The 20,754-nt window shown below is 43.5% G+C and overlaps 1 protein-coding gene across 2 annotated transcripts; it reads left to right on the top strand.

Moving 5' to 3' along the window:
• The first annotated feature begins 6,958 nt into the window (after positions 1 to 6,958).
• On the top strand, positions 6,959 to 19,718 carry PCMTD2 (protein-L-isoaspartate (D-aspartate) O-methyltransferase domain containing 2). Of its 2 annotated transcripts, none has more exons than XM_074157162.1 (6): positions 6,959 to 7,060; positions 10,246 to 10,565; positions 11,715 to 11,817; positions 13,595 to 13,766; positions 14,716 to 14,839; positions 16,352 to 19,712. In XM_074157162.1, the coding sequence occupies exons 2-6, from the start codon at positions 10,259 to 10,261 to the stop codon at positions 16,732 to 16,734; spliced, it is 1,089 nt and encodes a 362-aa protein (XP_074013263.1). In that variant the 5' UTR covers positions 6,959 to 7,060; positions 10,246 to 10,258; the 3' UTR covers positions 16,735 to 19,712. The 2 variants fall into 2 exon arrangements, with proteins under 2 accessions (XP_074013263.1, XP_074013265.1); XM_074157164.1 differs by having other exon boundaries at positions 6,961 to 7,060; positions 10,237 to 10,565; positions 16,352 to 19,718.
• Positions 19,719 to 20,754: the final 1,036 nt, after the last annotated feature.

Here is a 20,754-nt window from a genome sequence, read left to right as displayed (position 1 = left end):
GATGGAGAAAGGCATCTGTGCTCTCTGTTATCACAAGAAGCAATGATAAGCCCCCGCGGGTCATGCAATGATGGACACTGACTTCTACCTTGCATCATTTGGTGTGACTATAGTTCTGGTACCAACCCAAAGAGCACCAAGTAGCCTTGTTTTCAGGTAATTTCCAGGTAATCTGGTTCACTCAAGTAATCCTTGATGACTGCCCAGGAGAGAAAGGAGAACAACATCCCTGAAATAATATTGTGGTTTCTGTAGGCTCCTACAAAGTGAGGTTTGTGGGCAGCTCAAAGCAGACAAGTATGAAACTGGGTCTCCAGGTACTGGAGATGAGCAGCTCTGCGAAGGCCAATCAACTGTGATGTCTTGGCCAAGACTTTGCATCGTGGTTTAACGGCATTAGGTTGTGTTTTAACACAGAGTGAGATTTTTGTGGTACCTTTAGCAGGGAGAGGGAAAGAGAGAGAGAAAATGCTTGTGAATCACAACAGACCCGCAAGATATTTCTGTTGTCGCCAAAAAGTAAGAGAAGCATTTCTGCAGAGCGTTAACCTCAATTTTTTCCCTCACAACAGACTAATTTGCAACTGCCAGCACAAGCATCTTTGTCCCGACCATCCTGTACTCTGGTACACATCCAGCACGGGCAGGGCTAACCGCAGAGACCCTACCCCAGTATCATGCCATCGCGTTACCCTTTCATTTCTCTTATCAATGCCACCATTCGGTTCCACTCCTTATTCCCAGCCGTTATCACAATGAGCCAAGAAAGTGCAGAGCATCAGCCAGGAGAAGAAAAAAAAAAAAGAACAGGTAAAATTCTGATGCTGTCAGCTAAAACAGTTTCCAGATGAGCTCTGCCCACAAAGAAGCTGAATCTTGGTGATTTAGTTGCCAAATTTTACTTTTGCTCCCTCTCCACCGTCCCTCCTCTCGGCTGCGAGCTCAAAGTAGAGTCCTGACACTGCAAAGCGTTAATAGAATTAGTCTCCTGCTATAAACTGTTCTCTGGGGCTTGTTAGCTCAATTGTTGATGCTAAATTCTTATCAGATCCACCTAAAAGAGCATTAATCAAGAAAGGCTGAACTCCCTGCGTGGGTCACAGAAATTTAATTAAACCCCAAGTAAAACTGGAAAATCATTTTGAAAAGAGAAGAGACGAATGCAAAACGCTTTTCATCATTTGACTCTGCATCTTCGTAGTTCAAACCCTCAGCCGTGATTTCAAAGAGAGTTTTGCCAGAGCAAAGGCTAAGGGAAACACAGACGAGACTTCCCTCGGTGCCTCCTTTAACACGAGGTCCTGACGCTCGTCCAGGGTAAATGAAATATGGAAACCCACCGATGAACGCCTGCTAAGGACCAGGACCAACAAATGCAAAGGAGCAGAATGCCCTTCCAAGTAAAAAAGCGATCTCCTTAAGTAAGATTGTGTTATGGTTATTAGTTTATGGATTTATATCTATTATCCATTCGCTGTGCACAAAGGCTCATGCAACAAACCATTTATTCCGTAGACACGGAGAAATATTAATACCGGCCTTGGTAGGACCTCACGTGGGATATTGTGTGTGGTTCTGGGACCTCTTGTGTGTGGTTCTGGGACCTCTTGTGTGTGGTTCTGGGACCTCTCTTTGGAAAAAGGAAAGATGAATTTATCCTTGAACAGGTGGGGGGAAGGACTGGGAGGGTGATTAGCAGAACGGAGGACCTATCTTAGGAGAGGAGATTAAAAGAGCTTGGCTTGTTTAGCCCAGAAAAACAAAGGTTAAGAGGGGATATGATTACTCTTCATAAATACATTCAGGGTGGGAGGAAGGGGAATGATTTAAGTTAGAGGATAATACGAGTAGGAGATCAAATAAGGCGCATCTTGGCCAGGAATAAATTTCCATTGGAAATCTGAAGCTGTTTTCCTGTTGCTGGAAGAGGGAAGTTTTGGAAAGGCCTCCTGAGCAGGACGCTGAGTCCTCGTGGCTTTTAAGGGACAAAAGTTGTGGCTGGCACAGCCCAACAGGTGAGTGGGACATATGGGACTTACCAACGCAAAAGGAGGAGCAGGGAAGTGTGATATGGTTGCTGTCTTCTTGTATTTTTATTATTTATGAATCCATAAAATCCATTGATTTTATTTAATCCGTGAGTCACTTGAAAGACCCAGGAATTGTTTTCTTCCCCCTATAAATATGAAAAGCTTGATTGTTGAGATTTTTATTTGGCAACCCTCTTCTAAATCATGGCAGATGGGCCATAATGAGACAGGAGAGAGACAGGACACTGAAGGGGGCTCGTCTGTGCTCCCGGCAGCACCGAGAAGAGAAGAAACACCTTGCTGCCCTACGTCCCCAAGGGCAGGGACCTCTGGTGATGCTTTCTCTCGCTCTCGTCCGGGCTGCACCTTCTCCCGGCTGCTTTTCTTTGACGATGCAGTTAAGTGAGATGAATCCAGGTCTTTACGGGTCCTTTTTCCAAGCCGCAGTGGTTATGCACGGTGCAATACAGTGGAAATCAAGACATATGTTCTCCCTCTTGCTTCAGCGATTACTCACGGAGCCCGTTGATGAAGTGAGGCAAGAGGAAAGCTTTAGGAGACACACACACACACACATACACCCTTTTAATGGTCAGGAGGATCTCAAGTGATTTGCTGTCAGTGTGTTAATAGTAATACTAGTGTAAATGCATATGTCTGCATGTATTTACATATATGCATATGTGTGTGGGGATGCATATACAGTATAAGCTTCTGAAAGTGGTATAGTGCCAAACTGACCAGAAAACGCAACCCAGCATATTTTACAAAACAAAACAAAACAAAAAGGAAATGGTAAAAATATAACGCTATGATTTAATGCTCCTCCTGCTCTTAATCTATGTGAGTCATCCTGTCCCCCACAAATTACCCGCTGACTTAAAAAGCCATCTGTATTGCAGTGCTGCAGGTCAGGCTGCCCGAGAGCACGAGCTCAGCCTGCCGGGCCCTGACTTGGGGGCTAAAATGATTTTTTTACTATGTGCTCTTTCAAATAAAAATATCTCATTTTAACTGACCACCACTAAGATCAGCTTCAGAAGTTAATTCATGCTCATTGGTGTTTTAAAAATGTTTATACAAGAATAAGGATAAAAAAAGCAATGAAGAAACTGTAAAATGCAGGGAAATTAAGGCAAGGAAAAGCAAGAAAAATCTTGGCTTCAGCTCACCCTCATGAAAATTGCTTGCTCTCAGCAATTAAGTATCTCAGCTAATGAAGGACGGAGACCTATTCTTGCTGGTAAGATTGTGGAGGTGCGAGTTGCTGAGAGCAGGGGCAAGAACTGCATTTGCTCCTGCCAGATCCCTGCTTGTCCCAGCCCAGGGGAAGATGCTGAGGTGCAGCCCCCAAAGCCAGCAGCGATGCCTGTACCGCTGGAGACACCTTGTGGTACACGGCTGAGAAATGGAATAACGTTGGGATTTAACCAGTGCCACCAGGCTCTGCTTTCCCAATCCCACTTTGCTTTTTCCATGCTCAGAGGCTGCTGGGGCTCTTCAGGCTGGGGTGGGGAAGCTGCCCCCACGCGTTTGCGGACAACGCAGACGTAGGAGTTACTCACTAATCTACTGCTGACTATAACTCACGGATAACAAAGTCCCCGGTGAGCTCTAAGGACGAAGGGAAGGGCTTTTTATAGTGCAGCGAAAGAAGTGGCACAAAGAATCAGCAATTGCAGACCCATGAAATGCCCAACCATTCTGTTCTTCTAGAGGTGGATATTTTTGCAATATTATCAGACAACTTTGGGTTTCCTCCAGAGCTGCAGCCCAGTGCTATCACCTATGTGGAGGAGTTTTCAGCAATAGTTACATTTTCAAAGAACCCAGAGGGGAAAAAAAAAACACTCCCAGGGGTGCAGAACCAGTGGGTGCCAGCGGGAAACTGGGGATGAGCACGTGAAAGCATGTCCGGCCCAGGTACAGCTTGCTATGGGGCTTCTGTTAATCACCCCCTCCTAGTCCAGGATTCGGGCCACATATTGCAGAGATGTGTGTAAGTTAAGAAGTGAAGAAAATAACCTGTCTCTTGGGGGTAATCATCTCCCTTCAGCTAGTCCCTCCCCATGGCTGTGCCCCCTGACACGTCTGGGGTGCAGGCAATGAGGTGAGGACCTGCAGTGGGCAAGTGTCCTCCCCGGGTGCTTCTGGCTGATTCCCGTAATTCTCTGTCTGGAGACGGAGGGGCTGCAAGTCTCAGTGATCCCGGCAGCGAAAGGCTGGAAGGAATGCTGAATACACCTGGGAGGGCTCAGGGTATTCGGGAATCCCTAAAACACTCCTCGAGCTCTTTCTGGTCTTTTGGGGGACCGGCTGCAAAAGCAGCTGCTGATGCTGTATCTTCCTCTCTGCCTTAGTAACAGTTTTCAGGGCAGACAGTGGTGCTCCCCCTGCCCCAGCGAGATCTCACCTATAGCACAGCTGCTCTGAAGCAATAACGGGCAATTTTTTAACCCAGCTTTTATTTTAACAATTTTCGGGCAAAAAAACCCAAACCAACCGCTATTTTTCACGCGGCTCTAGCGGGAAGGGGAAGCAGATGCTGAATGGAAGCCCTGCGATCACACGTGTGAGGAGTTTGTCTGTCCTGAGCCTGCAGATTTCAACTGCGTGGCCATTATGCTCGAGCGCTTTCCGCACGAAACAAGAGGAGGCGAGCGCAATCACCACGTCCCGTTTCGGTTGCATCAGCAAGGAGGAGTTTCAGCGCTCGCTCTCCACGAATAATCCCATTCTCCCCGGCAGCTGTCTTCTGCGAAATGAAAGTGCAGACATCTACAGTATTACCCCCCGTGCCTGTTTGCCGAGTCTGCTGTTATCATGTTAATGAAGGGAGCTGAGATAATCACCTTAAAGCATAAACACATCTCGGATGCTGATTCACTTTCTCCTATTTGAGCCTCATTTACGAGGGCTAATTCTTACTTCTTTCCACTGCGGGCTTGTTGTGTCTGGAAGGAGAGCTATTTCTTTTTTTTGCACAATTCACCTCCAAACAACTTAAATCAAGCAGCCTCTTGTCTAGATGTGATTATTCCTTCTCATTTTTGTAGCCATACGTAGTATCAAGTCCTGGATCTAAGGTCAGGCCAGACAATTTGGTCTGATCCGCAGCCTCAGGGGTCCCGGGGATCACGTAGCCTCAGCTGACGCTTTGCGGGTCACTTACGGATGAAGACAGACTCACACTTTTAGAGGATAATTTTTCTCATTCTGAGACGGGTGAGAAGAACCACCCCGTGTCTTGTCGGGACCTGTCATGTCGGTTACAACCACCGAAGGAGCCTACGTGACTGGGTAAAATCTAAATCAGGTGCCCAATGCTCAGCCAAATCACATCAGGGGACAGGGATCCCTCCACCGCACGAATGGAAAGTCAGATGTTGCGGCGGTCTTGCAATACTCCATGTTTCCTTCAAGACCCAGCCCCCGGAGTCGGGTGAATCCGCATCTCACTTATTTTTTTCTCAGTGATTTTCTTTCTGGCATTTATGGTTGCAGAAAAAAAAAATTAAAAAAAAAAATCCAAGGATGTGACTCAATTGGGTGTTCATAGGCTCAAGATACAGAATATCAATTAGCTCCCGGAGTGATGTTTTTTCTTCTAAGTTCCCATGATTTTTTTTTCCCCAAGCCTGACTAACGATATCAGAACATCTGGTGTTGGCCGTGCTTCACACGGGAGGTTTAGCTACAGCGCGAGGACTGTGTGTGCCAGCTGGAGACTGGCATCTCCCCAGCTCCTCGCCGGCTCCCAACGCCGCTCCATGCATCCGCTCCCACACCCTGGGGAGCCCTGATCCCACCCGGAGCTGGGGCAACGTGCTACCACAGCAGGGTGTGCTGCGGAGGTGTCCTGCAGGAGATGAGGACTGGGAGAACTGGGCGCTGAGCTGAAGGAGCGGGTGTGGAAATGCAGCCATGCGCTGGCAGCCAGAAATTAGGGCAGGGTAGGGGGTATGGGACCAGGGGAAGGCAGCCACGCTGGGATGGAGAGATGTTCCCAGGGACTGTGAAACGGGGAAGCTCAGGAAAAGAGAGTCCTGGTCCGTACTAAGTCCCAGTCCATATGTAGTTTGGAGCCGTAGGCGCAGGTTGTAGCCCAGCCTGTGTTTAGATCTGGTCTGCATTTAGTCCTGGCCAATATCCCCAGGCTGCTGTCCCAGGCCACATTTAAGCCTGGTCTGTTGGCTCCATCTGCATTTAGCCTCAATCTGTAGCTCTGGTCCATACTTAGAATCATAGAATCATAGAATCATCCAGGTTGGAAGAGACCCTTGGGATCATCGAGTCCAACCATCTACCCTACACTACAAGCTTCTCCCCTATATCATATCCCCCAACACCACATCTAAACGGCTCTTAAACACATCCAGGGATGGTGACTCAACCACCTCCCTGGGCAGCCTATTCCAATGCCCGACCACTCTTTCTGTGCCTATAGGCCTGGCCTGTTAAGCAAGGCTGTATTTAGTCCCAGTTTGTACTTTGGGCTGGGCTGTATTTAGCTCTCACCCACAGGCCCACTGTGTTGGCCTGGTTTATACTAAGGCCTGGTCTGTAGGCCCCACACGCAGGCCCTATACGTAGGCCTCATAGCATACACAGGCCTCATGCACAGGCCCCATAAGTAGGTGCCGTAAATAGATCCCATATACAGGCCCTGTCTGTATTCACATCCAGGGAAGGGAGAGCTCTCGATGCTCTAGAGACCGGACTCCCCCGCCCTGGTTCGGGCCCTGCCCGGTGTCCCCTGAGGGAGCCGGCGCCGCCCCCGCCCCGCAGTGGTACAGTCTTCCCTCCCTCCCCGCCCGCGACGGGTCTGCGTGGTACAGACAGCGCCCCCCCCCGTCCACCGGACCGCAGTGGTCTGCTCCCCGCTCCCTCCTCCCCGCCGCGGTGGTGCGCGCCGCGCCTGCGCAGTGGTCGGGGCCGGCGCTCAGCTGGGCAGTGTTTACCGCTGCGGGACGGCCGTGCCGCCGGGCCCGGGAGGGGAACGGGCCGCACCGGGTCGAGCCGCCGCTCAGGTACGGCCGGGGGGCGAGGAGACCTTGTCCGCTGAGGTGCGGCCGGTCTCGGCTTGACCCGACCTCACCGGGCCGCTGCAGCATCCCCCCCGCCCCTTCACCTCAGCCCCGACCGGAGCCCCCCCTCAGGCCGCGGGACCCCACCCCTCAGGCCTCTGCCCCCTTAGGCCGCTGTATCCCCTTCAGGCCGCTGCCCGGAGGCCTTCCTCCGGCACTTGGCCTCCCGCTCCTGCCGGGGGTGCTCCTGGGTGGGGGCATGGCCCTTCTCGTGACCTCCCCCCCCGCCCCAGTACCGCCTCCCCGTCAGAGCGGGCCGGGCTCCCTCAGGGCCGGACTGGGGCTCCGGGCAGGGCTGGAGGCAGCGGCACTGTGTGGAGAGCGGGGCCGCCCAGCTGTAATTAAAGTGGGGGGTGAGGGAGGTTATCAACATCAGGGTTTCCTAGACCTCCCTCCCACTGTCATCTCGGCAGCAGCCTGGTAACGCAGGTAGTGATTGAGCTATATGGCGTGGGGCTTTTTAATTTGTTCTTTGAGAGTGTTAGAGGGGATCGTGTTGAAACCTGTGCCAACTGTAACATTGTTTTGGTCGGTAAACATCCTCACCTTTGTTATTCTTTCTGGATGTATTATGTCAGAGCAGGGATGACCCTGGAAATCTGTTGGGGTGAAGAATTGCATTTTTGTGCCTTGTGTATTCTTTTGAGTCTTCCCCTGTGCATCTGCTGGTGTTTGCTTTGGGAGAAATTGCTTTAATTTCAGTGTTTGTTTCAGGCATCTGAATGCAGCTTCTCATGTCAGACTTGGGGTTTTCTGCTTGTTTGTTTGTTTTTCTGTTTTGTTTTTGTTAAAGGAGAAGATGGCAACATGCAATTGAAGGGCAGTTTAAACACTGAACGGCTGCTTGGTTTGATACTCATGTTGTGATCTGCTAACGATCATAATTTTTGCAGGTGAACTTTGTGCCTGCTCAGATTTGTGGAAGTCTGTGCTTTACCTAGAAGCATGAAAAGTGCAACTGTGCTAATTGTGGAGAAAGAGGATCTTGTTTTAAAAAGTTTGTTAAGAATAAGTCCTGTTCATAGTTTTGGTTCCCCCTTCCAATAGGAGAAGGGAAACAAGGTTAAATGAAGATGTGGAATTATCCAAAGAGGAATATAAACGTCAGAGTTCTAAGTTCTGCATATAAAACATGCATTTTATTGGAAGCAAGCTAGCGTCCAGTAAAAGCAATAAATTCAGAAGTAATTGATTGCTGTCATAACTTGGAGATTCCTTGGTGTCCATTAGAAAAATGTCTTCCATGTTTTAGAACATGGAAGAACAGTTGTTGATCATAAAACTGAGCTGGAACCAGATCGGAGTGGTCGTCCCAGTGGGGCTTGCATACATCAGAAAGAATTTGTTGGGGATACAAAATGGAACACTGTTAAAGGCACTTTTTATTCATGCTTTAAATCTAAAAATTTAGATTTTTTTTTTTTTTAATCGCAAAAAGAGCTTAAGTGGAAGAAAGAAGCAAGGCAAAGAACAAAATGTACAAAAGAAAGTCAAAGGTATCGACACCCTCAGGGGAAGAGAGTATTTTAATGCAGAATGTTATATAAAGCATACTGACCAAAGATCTCAGCAGCCCTATATGTGCAGATGCAACAAATTGATGTGTATGTTAGAGAAGAAAAAAAATAAATTGGCTGATGAACCCACCTAAGCCTTCAACTTGATGTGTTTCCACTGTGAAGTAATAAAACACAAATCATTTTTTGTAGTGAAAATGAAGGAGTAATGATGGAAAGGAGAGGGGTGGCATTTTTTTAAGTCTTGTTAATGGTCTGAAACTGGATTGATGTGTTTGAGCCGTGAGTGTATTAAAAACTGGCTTGAGTTCCCTGCTATGTATATCCTATTTTGTGTGTCTCTACAGGTAATCGGGACGGTATGTTATTTGAATAACTGTGAAATTTCCTTAGAATCCTGTAGCTTTTCTTTGTTTCCTCTGAAAAATGAAAGTGTATAATTTGCTTCTGCTGAATGTAACAAATAAACCCCAACAATTTAGCTGTAGGCAGATCTTCTGATCCCAGGAATGAACTCTAAAGCTGCTGCTTCTGTGGTTATTACTGTGAGCAGAGAAAGGCGTTGTAAATAAATGCATTTAAAAAAAAAAAATCATGTTGTGTTTTCTGAAAAGGATTTATTTTTTGTAAAGATATGGGTAGGGAAGAAAATCTAGATTCATTTTGAGTGACAAGTTCTTCTATATTCTTCTCCCCCTTTACCTTTTTCTTTAAAACATGAAATGTATAGCCGTGCTTGGTGTAATGCACAGTCAGGGAAGGTGCTTGCTTCTCTTTCCCCTACACCAACAAGCCTGAAAAGAGTTGCTGGAGATGATTGTGTCAGTGAAGTCAGAAGTGTTTGTAATTTGTAAATCTTTGTCACTGAAGAGTTTCCCAATTGGGAGTTGGCTTATCTAGGACTTAAGAGAACCTCAGAAATTTCACAGGCTTCAGTGGAAATTCTCTCTGCTGTTGTTGTCTGTATCATTAACTGTTTTACCAATGATGGTGGCTCAGGCACTAAAGATGAGCTGAATGAAAGTGTATTTGCTAAAGTGAGTGAGCTTGTACTCTGGGTCAGGGTTTTTTTTAACCTCTGTGAACTCAGCATCCTGATACATTTGTTTGAGTGTGCAATTTGAGATTTTTCTGGTTCTTGCTGCCTGCGTCTTAGTCTCTTAATTTTCCCTCAATGCTATTAGAGATAGAAAGTCTGCGTGTGGCAAGAATTCTGACAGGCAAGGCAGACTTGCACTGCTGGTTGGATTTGCAATGAAAAATGACCTCTAAGCACAGGAGCTAGAATAATCCTTTATATAAAAGGGTTCAGTGGAAAAGCTGACATGCTAGTAAAACGGTGGTAGCGTTTGAAGATAGGCATTCCACGTTTAGATTGTCTATTGTGATTTTCCTGGTTGGTGTCAGGGATTGTATACCAGATCTGCTGCATTTTGTTTTTCATTGTTTGACTGGGGGGTGGAAGTGCTGGTGGTAATGTTTTTCTGCTGCTTGTCTTCCTTAGAGTACCTAAAGGTCTCTCAAAGTACTTCCATCTACAGCAGCATAATTTAGCGTTGAAGTGCATGTTCTATAGCTTACCTGCCTTTATTGTTGTTTTAGTGTTTATAGAAAACTCTTGAAGATGGGAGGCGCAGTGAGTGCAGGAGAAGATAATGATGAATTAATTGATAACCTGAAGGAGGCACAATACATTCGCACAGAACTGGTAGAACAGGCGTTCCGAGCCATTGATCGAGCAGATTACTACCTGGAAGAGTTCAAAGACAATGCCTACAAGGACTTGGCATGGAAGCATGGAAATATTCATCTCTCAGCACCATGCATTTACTCGGAGGTGATGGAAGCTTTGGATCTGCAACCAGGGCTGTCATTTTTGAATCTTGGCAGTGGCACTGGTTATCTGAGTTCTATGGTTGGACTCATCTTGGGTAAATACCTTTTCAATCATGTTAACTGTTTACATCAGATTAAAAAATCAAGTTTTGAAATCGGGAATGAAGCATTCCTCAAGTAATGAAATAAAAAGGTAGCTTGGAAAGTAAAGAGTGCATTAATCCACTGGTGGATTTATCAGGATTCTTGCAACCTTTTCTCTGGAACTTGGTGGGATCCAGGTTTCTGGGGCAGTTCAGAACAGGCCAGGACGTAATTGCAGAGGTGGCTGCAGTGGATTCCTGCAGGACTGGACACAAACTTGGGTTTGTTGCCCCTTGAGCAAGAACCCAGCTTGGGAGCGGGAATGCCATGTTTAACCAAGGATTGAGCATGTTCACAGAAACCTGAGACTGTAGTTGCTCTCTGCCTTGTTTTTACACTGTGTTGTCTAGAGTGAAACATGTTTGAGATCCAGTTTTGACTCTTCCCAACGTACAGGTGGGAATAGTCTGTGGAGAGCAGTTAGTGCATCAGAACTGACTTCATGGCCACATCTACAGTAGGCACAAAGCAAAGCATCAAAGTGCATTTACAATTGCAGTTCGTCCTTAAGTATTTCAGTCAGCAGCTGTGCTGCCAGGATAGATAGCAAATGGCTATAGGGTACAGATTTTCCTTTTGTGGGGGTGTCAAGAATTTTAACTGCTGAAATGTTTGGTGTCAGGATAGAGCCTCGCTCCCATCTCCCATTTGTGAATGTCTTCTGTATTTTCCAATTTATTTTTGCTGTTAATTGAGGTACAATGTATGGTGCCTGTTCCTGATTCCTTTGAGGAGGATTGAGGATTTTTAGCGTATCAGCAAGGGGGTATAAAAATAACATATAGATTTTTTTGAGGGACTTACTAATGCAGAACAATGGCCTGCATTTTTAATATCAGTGTTTCCCTCCTACAGAGGAATTTCCTGCATAGTTAAGAGCAAATGATTCAATTGTCCAAAACAGCCTCATTTGCTGCCAGAAATCGCAGGTATAGGGTAGCAATTCCCACTGCAGGACTAAGATAGCTGACCCTACGCAAGCACCGACTGTCTGACACTCAAGGAACAATCCATTATAGGAAGCAACCAACACTGTATTCAATCCTGCTGGATTTTGTGTTGTTGCCTGTTACCTTTATCCTACTGTTCTAAATTTGCAGGTCCTTTTGGCGTTAACCATGGTGTGGAGCTTCATTCCGATGTGATCGAATACGCAAAGCAGAAATTGGACTTCTTCATTAAAACGAGTGACAGCTTTGACAAGTAAGAATGTGGAATGCTCGTTTGGATTCATGTTTTGCATTTGGCTTTAGCCATGGCAGTTCTTGCTCCCGTGTGGCAGCTCTGGATTCAGGGTAATCTGTGGATTCTGGCTCCTTAGGCTGGCTGAGCTGCAGTGTGTGACCTTCTAAGCTGATGCATATCGTGGGGGAGTTTCAGAAAGTTTTGCAGTATTTTTGATAGCGGTGCTGCTGTTGCAGAGCTTAGAGGAAGCTGAAGAAGGTTACTTGTTTTAAAATGCACTTGCAGGTAACAACTTGAAACTTGCAAGTAACACGAATAGTTATGCTTGTGATGTGAGAGCATACATGCTTATCAGAAGAGTATGAACCGATTTCTGTGGTGGCCTAATATGTTTTATCTGAGAAGAAGAAAAATGGTGGTTTAAAACATGAAGGTAGTTTTATGATGATAAAGTTGGTAGTAAAACTGCTTGGGATTTGATTTATGTTCTTCCTTAGAACCTCCATTCTGCTGCTGTCACAAGTAATAACTTTCCAGCAAGATAACCATTGCCAATAGTAACCTCAGCAATAAAAATTGTAGCTGTCATATTTTTGGATCCCTCTCATAGTTTGTTCAAACAGAGAAGTAAAGCATTTCTGGATACCTGATAGTCCTCGTCTCGTGGGAGGAAGAAAATTAAAGTCATTACATGCTGGAATTTAAACTACTCAGCCTTGTGCTGTTACTGCTGTATTGGAAAGCTGCTGCCGAGAGGGCTGTATTTTTTTGGTGTTGGCAGCACAGGCTGAAAGTTTTCGGCATGGAAGGTGTTTGCACATAGATCACTGGGGTTTTTTCAGAGTCACGTTGCTGGTGTTTGAATAGATGTTTTAAGGAAGACTTTTTTCCTCAGACAAATGTAGCTGTGGAGCAAAAGCGAGCTGAATTCAGAAATCAACATGACTGGAAAACTGGCACTGCTGAGAGAAATGGCTGCTGGGTTGTGCTGTTGGAACACTGTGTGCAGGAGCTGTTAGCTGCCTGCTCTGAATGTCTAGCACGCTTTGCAGAAACAGAAAGCTTCAGGAAGTGTTTAGGAATAAATAGGTGCTATATTGACCTGCCTCTCAAGATACCAGTAGAAGAATCGATATGTTGTACAACTTCTATGAAAATTAGCCCTTAAATGTGGAGCTTAAAACTTATGTAGATTTGGAGCATGTAAGAAAACCAGACGCATCACAGAATCATTCGTTGGTCTTCTAAACTGAATCAGAAATGCTATAGGCAAAAATTCTTTTTATGAAGGGTGAAATCACAGTTCTTTTGAAGCTAATGGCAAAACTTCCATTGCCTTCAGCAAAGCATATTTCTGAAGCATCAGGTTATAATTCCCCACAACATCTGAAAGCCATTTAAAAAGCTTTTGGAAATGCCAGAAGAACCCCAGTGCAGTCCTTAAAAGACTTTTAACATTTTGAATTGCAGGTCTAACGTTTATATTTGTGTATTACAACTGAGTCAGCATCGGGTGACTAAAAATAGCTCATTCTGAATAGTTATATGCAACTCAAATGTGAAATTATGCATCCTTATTGTTTGTAGATTTTCATCTATGAATTCTCAGCTCATTGTTCTGTAATTTTGAGACATAGCTATGGTCTGTTCGGATAATATCTAGAATATATGGGCTTCAGAGGAGAAATTCTGTGAAACTGTTTTTTTTTCCAAGTATTTTTCATTGTTTAATTTTTCCAGAATAATGAAAGTAATTACTTTGATAAATTGTAATATTCTTGTACTTCATTTTCAGATTTGAATTCTGTGAACCATCTTTTGTTACCGGCAATTGTTTAGAGATTTCTCCAGACTGTACTCAGTATGACCGTGTTTATTGTGGTGCTGGAGTACAGAAGGAACATGAAGACTACATGAAGAATCTGTTGAAAGTTGGGGGAATTCTTGTTATGCCTCTGGAAGAGAAGGTTGAGTTCCTTCCTACCCGTGTGTCTCTTTCAGTTATTCTTAATTCTAATCTCTGTTTAGTCGATAGCTATTCCTTTAGTTTGCCCTTTTTGTCGCAGGTTGGAGAAAGCATTGAGTGCACGAGTTTTCACTGAGTGGAAACTGAACTCTGCGCTCTTCGTAATATCAGAAAAATTCATAGTTCTGCCAGTCTTTCACATATTCTGACCTTTTGTTGTTAATGCAAATTTACTTTCATGCTGCAGAAAAATATCAGCAAGGCTTTGTTCAAGTTGTATAATCTAGTGTTGTACTTATGGTAAAATACAAAATTTTATGCTCAAAATGGCTTATGAAAGAGCACACAAATTGTCCCTATTTACAGGTGTCAGTGGATTTTTACTAAAAAGTGGGTAACTGCCCTGTGTGTGAACTCAAGATTGTAATTCAGATTATCTTTTGGGTGAAAAGCTATGTTGTTTTAATGGACTTGAGTGGCCGAGGTGTATCTGACCTTTTCCCTGAGTCAGAGGAGTTGAGATAAGCAGAGTTTCTTCCCAGCAAGACGCTGCGTGATGAGGTAGTGTAGGAGATTTGAGCAGGAACAGAAATCCAGTGATTCCTTCAAGAGTGAATGTTCGTCGGTGACTGACATGTTTTCTCAGTAATCAGACATAGCTGTTCTGGTTCAGAATTGAGGAAGAACTGGGAAAGCAGAGTGACCCAAACTGCCAGTGCCCGTGCTCTGTTGTGACAGATGAAGTTCCTTGGGGCTAATCCTGTAAGGAGTTCTCAATTTGCTAAAAAAAACCCACCACCAATGTTTCTTAGTATTACCTAATTTTTACTGTTGCAGCTTTTAGTACTTTAACCACTTGTCCAGGCAGAAAAGTAATTTGTTCATTTCTTTTTCTTCAAAATCTTACTGTAGTTCACACAATGGATGATAATCTCCTTGTTTTGATTTAGTTGACTAAGATAACTCGAACTGGTCCTTCTGCCTGGGAAACCAAGAAGATTCTTGCTGTTTCTTTTGCTCCTTTGATTCAGCCTAACCACGCAGATTCAGGAAAATCGAGGCTTGTTCACTTGCGTGAGTACAGACCTTCTTGAGTATGGGGGGAGTTCTTTTGCTTTTTGTCTCTAAGCTGCACCTTGCTTTCTTAGATGTTACATCCCTATGAATCCTTTCCAGGAAAATTACTCCTGCTGCTTACCCCTTTGAACAGCTCTCCGAGTCTTGTGTTGGGAGGCCTGGTGCAAGAGTCAGAATTGTGTAAAATAATGCAAATGATTTCTTGTCAAATTGTACCTAAACTTGGTGGGATGTTTGGTCATTGCTTTTGCACACACAGACATCTGTTTCAGTCCTGAATTGTGTACTGTCGTGGTTCTCGGGCATTTGCCATGATGATGGAAAACACACAAGCAGTACCGGCAAACAAGCTTTGTATCTACTCAAATGCTTTCACTGCCCAGCAATTCAGAATTATACCGAACCTGGAACGCTTGAGGGACGGAAGTTGTGCGATTTTTGGTCAGCTGTCTGAAATGCAGGTCATACGCAGTGGCCTCAATCTTCAGATTAAGACTTCAGTGTAGAGAGGCCTCTTAAGAACACACGAAGACAGAGATACTTCCATAAAGAGATTACTCAGGCTTTGTTCTTATTCTGGAAAGGTGTCTTTGCATGACAAAAAGCAGCTCAGTAAGCAGTCCATACAGTGCTGCAAAGTCCTTTAAGTGCATATTTCAGCATACTTTGAATGGTGGCTTTGTAGTGAGACCTGGGTATATATTACATGTAATTTTTCTCTGGTTCCTTCATCCTGGTCACAGAAACGCTTACTTGTCAGTAGAAGACAAGCATTTTTGTTTCAGTTTAAATCAATTTTAGTACATGGATGTGTGTCCATCGATACGTATTTATTTTTCTTTATGCTGCATGACTTGTGCACTTATGGGCTGGCAGAAAATAAATGCCTAAGACAGAGCAGTCTTCCAAGCCATTAATGTGGGAGGTATTTTAGTACAATAACTTACTGTATGCTTTTATAATTACTTTTACCAAATGGTTTCCAGCCAGTCTTCACCCACTTAGTCTGAAGCAGTTTTTGAAGAGTGTAAATAGCACTCAGGTTTTATAAGTGAAAAACTTGGCAAAGCCGGAGTAACTTCATGATAGAAAAATCATTTTATGGAAGAGTTAAATAGACTTCAGGTCTAGCTATCTACTGTAGGAAAATATCTTTTTCTAAGTTATTGAAGTTATTATACAGTCACAGTTTCAGTCACTAAGTCTGCATTCTTATAATCTTTAAGATGTATCTTAAAATGATTGTGAGGACTTGACATCAAAATATGAAATTCTTCTTTCATCCCATTCGTTTTTTTCTTCAGTTAATGAGAGAAATGCATAATTAAATTTTGTTTGGAAAGTAACAATACAATTTATCTGAGTTGACAGGAGTTGAATAGAGCTGTTTTTGTAACCAGAACAGGGAATTCAAATGGCCTGATTTAATTTGAGCAAGTACAACTTTTCCTGTGAGTACTCTTGAGGGGAGTTTCTCCATATCTGTTCATGGTTTTCATTTTGTTTTAGCCCCAGTGGCTGTTCGCAGCCTCCAGGATCTGGCTCGCATTGCCATCCGAGGAACCATCAAAAAAATTATACATCAAGAAACAATGAACAAAAATGGAAACGGGCTGAAGAACCCCCCAAGATTTAAACGAAGACGTGTGCGTCGCCGTCGCATGGAAACTATTGTTTTCTTGGACAAAGAGGTCTTCGCTAGTCGTATCTCCAACCCGTCAGACGATAACAACAACAGTGAGGATCTTGAGGATGAGAGACAAGAAGAGGAAGAAACTAAACCCTCTGAACTAAAGCCAGATCCTCCTGTAAACTTTTTGAGAGAAAAGGTCTTGAGTCTGCCTTTGCCTGATCCCTTGAAATATTACCTGCTTTATTACAGGGAAAAGTAATTTCCTTCTTCTAGAAACTGGGAAGTAGGCAGAAAATAAAGTACTACTTAGGGCTTGACAAATGTATACCACTTGCTTGCCTGCTAATACGACCACCCAAGGCGGTAGGCTGGCTGGGGAATGTGGCTGCTGTATTCTTAAACATTATAGGGTTTTTTTTGAGTTTCTTGTTTCTTCTCGGTTGTGTGCTATAGTTTTATCCTACAGCAGGGATTCCTTAGGAAGCAAGTTGGTGAAATGCTCAGCTGCTTATGGAGAGGAGGATTTAATTCCCCAAAACTAACTGCACAGAGATACTCTAAAAATCTCACGGCTGCTCTACTGAATGGCAGTTTTTAAATATTTGGAAGCAGTTCCCCAAAGACCTTTGCTGTCTGTGCTCTCTCCCACTAAACCTGCCATGTGTTAACCGTGGTGTGTGTTTAATGGAGGATGAGATTATTAGTAAAAACTGACCTGGCAAATCTTGTTTCTTCCAGTAATCTGAAAAAGCACAACTTGTACAGAGAGGAAAGAATTTTTGGCCTCTGCCCTTGTGGCATCGAGGTTTTGGATGAGAAGGAAAGCATCAGCTCCACTTTGGTCTCAGTTTTGCGTATAAATGATATATAATTTTTCAGGAAAAGGTAAAAATGTTTTACAGAATATTGGGTTTCTTAATGGGAAACACCTGTTCTAGTGAATTAGTCTATTAGTTGCAATTTTGGTTTTAAAGCAATGGAGGCAAGTGAAGAGTTGCGAAGCTGATTCGCTTTGACAGGATGCTGGGGTAGCCAGAGTTGTGACTGGTCTCTGGAAATGTTTCCAGAGTAATTCTGAATGGGGAAGAGGGTGGAGAGGAGATGCGTAGAAGTGAGTTTGTGAAAACTGACTGCGAGAGCAGAATCTCCGGATTTTGCTGTTGTAGGAGAACTTCTGTTTGCTGGGCTGAGCAGGGTGAAGGCAGAGCCTGAGCGGAGTGGCTTGTGTCCCCGTAATTCAGCCATATAGTTTTATGGAGGGTACGTAGAACCTGAAAACAGTCTAGAAAGCCAAATTCATGCAGTTTTTAGGTGTTCCTGTGTGTGTGCCCCTGCTGTAGCAAGGTGGCTAGAATACAACTTGTACACATACGGTAGGTGGAATGAAGTTGATCAACTTCAGAGGTTATTTTATTCCTGCAACAATTAAGTAGATGCTTCAACAAGCTTGTATAGAAGGATTTTACACTCTGCGATTCTGTGGATGTGAACTCTTTAATTTTTATTCCCAAGTCTTCCTGTAATGGTGATGGAAGGAGATACTGTGTTTAGAAGGGGAAATTTACTTGGTTCAGCCGTTTTGAAAAATCTACCTAAACTGGGAAAGGCTGGAAAGAAACCCTTTGAGCTTGTACTGATGGGAAATACTCCTAAAGCTGGGGGGAGTGTAAAACTCCCTCTCAGTAGATAATTAAGCTACGTTAAGGCATTGCCCCATTAGAAGCACTTAAGTTGGTATCACTTTGATATCTTTTTTTTGGTACCATCTCCTCATTTTCTGAGGAATGAATGAATGAAGACTGTCTTGCCAAAAATACCCTGGGTTTCCGGTTACTGAGTTGCACAAGTTGCTTAGTGATAAACAGTGTTTCAAAGTTCCCTGCAGCTTTGAAAATAAACAGTTAACTCTTGTATGTCTAAGCCCGAGGTAGAGAATTCTTCCTTGCTGAATAGGCTTTTTGTGTATCTTTGAGAATATTAGCTGATAATACAGTGTCATGTGGTCGCTGGCACATAACACGGTCGTAGGCTGTGTTTTGTTTCTGGTTTCCTAAGTCTCTACTTCTGGTCTAAATGGTACCCCAAATAATCTTGCTCCCTCTGATTTTTATTTCTTTATTTTAAATGGGGCAGTTCTGGGGCCATTGAGCTGATGGTTTCCTGTAACATACAAGTGTCCGTCTTGTAATTCTGGCAACTAGAATGAATTTCTTTCTACAAATGAAAATCCTGAATACGGTGGTAAACGGAGGCTTAATAGAATCTACATGTAATGTTTCTCTGTGCTTCCCCAAAGGCTGTCACCTCTGTAATTGCGAGGCATTTCTGCTTAATAGCTGTCAAACTAGGTATGTGCCTTTCTGTGTTGTGGCACAATTTCCCTATCCCTACATAGGGCGCCTCCTACTTTTGGCTACCAGGTCATCCTTAAGTGCGTTAATTACAAAACTTTAAGATATTGCTTTAAAAATGACATTGAACTTCAGGATTGTATTGGTAGACCTTGCAGAGATTCTGTTAAAGCTAACCAGTTGTGGGAGAATTATCTTTCATTCATCCCTGTTTGATTTTTTCCCACCCCCAATTGTAAAAGGTAATTTTATGAGATTTTTTCACCAGATTTGCCTTTTTTATTACATTTGCTAGATTTTTGTAGCTTTCTGTAAGATGCATAAAATACTGCTATTTTTCCTGGATAAGGTTGAATAAATAAATATATATATTCAGGAATTTAATGTTCTAGGTTGTCAAATTGTCCCCTTGTCCAAAAAAAATACCCACGTATCCAAATAAACCCATAGGAGAAATTTTATGTGTAATATAATTGTGAAATAGTATTGCTTATAGCCTGTAAAAGAAGGGGAGCTGTAAATAGGTTTTCCCTGTGCACAAGCACTTGCACTGTAGTTTTGTATGCATTTCTAATAGAGTCACTGTAGCAGAACTGCTTTTGTATAGACTGTAAACTGTCTAGGAATTTTACCTGCTTTGACTGTTTCCTTTTGTCTTCTAAGTCGTCTTTAATTGTATGTGACTCCTTTTAGGTTTCAATACCGCAGTAAATTTGCAAAAAGAAACGAACTTCAAGCTGCTTTAATCATTAGCGTGGGAGTTAAAAAAATCAATGTGTAGAAACTAGAGTTAAATTGGCCTCAGGCATGCGAAAGTGTTACGCAATTTAAACTTTATTAATATAAAGTGTTTCTGTATCAATAAATTCAGTAAAGACTTTTTAGCCTTCTTAAAATGGCTTTGCTTCGTGTTGTGATGAAAATACTTTGTAGATAAGTACTCTTTCCGTAATTGAAGGTTGACACACAAGAACTCTATAGAAAAAGCACTCAATAACATGGTGCAGATCCATAGTTTTAGATTAACTCCTCCGAATATAATCTCTCAAAAGAAACCTGCCCGGCTGATGGTTTCTAACCCTTTGTGTGATGGAGCTGTGCAAGGTGTATGTTGGAACTGGCACACGCAGCACTCGTCTAGATTTAATATATCAGAATGATTTAAGGGTGAATTCACTTTCCTGGCTGTTAGACCTGGAGACAACAGATGTCGAGAGTTTCTGTACTTCAAGGAATTGTCTAAACCGAACAGGTCAGGGGTTTGTATAGTGCATTCTGAACTGCAACTCCCCCCTTGTCTCCTCTGCTTTCTTTCAGTGCTTAATTAATGCAGGGTTTTAAGAGCTGGTGGTCAAGGCTTCCATTTCACTAGTAATGACAATAATATTTTGGCTTCAGCTGTAGTAAGAAACTGATCGTAATAGCAAATACAGCTGTTGCTTGCGAAATGTATCTGTTAATCTCTATTCCAGTAGCTGTTAACCTTCATTCCACAGGATAATTACCTCTACTCTGTTTCTTCACGTCACCTGTGTATATGACAGATGTCCTTTTACCAACTATACCATGAGACTAGTTCAGTGTTAATGTTTTATTCATACGATGCTTGCTGAAAAAAATATCCTTTTCTGCTTTGGAAAGCTATGGATGTGTCACACAAACGGTATCGAGTAAATTAAATTTGTCAGATAATGTTTATGTTCGCTACATAGTAAAATGTGCAATCTCAGAGTTCCCTGAAGTAGTGATGAGCTCTTCAGGGGACCTACTCCAGTGAAGTCTTTCTGCTGGGGCAGAAGTGATAGTTAAAAATAAAGCAAAGAAGAGGTGGGAGGGGGAAAACACACCTGAAAAAGAAAAGCAACTTTCCTTGCATTCTACCGGTGTTAAAAAGTGTGTCCAGCAGAGGCTGGAAACGCTGAAGCGTG

Source organism: Numenius arquata, chromosome 12 (assembly GCF_964106895.1).
Source record: "Numenius arquata chromosome 12, bNumArq3.hap1.1, whole genome shotgun sequence".
NCBI classification, from domain to species: Eukaryota; Metazoa; Chordata; class Aves; order Charadriiformes; family Scolopacidae; genus Numenius; species Numenius arquata.
This window is presented reverse-complemented; position numbering and strand designations above follow the sequence as displayed.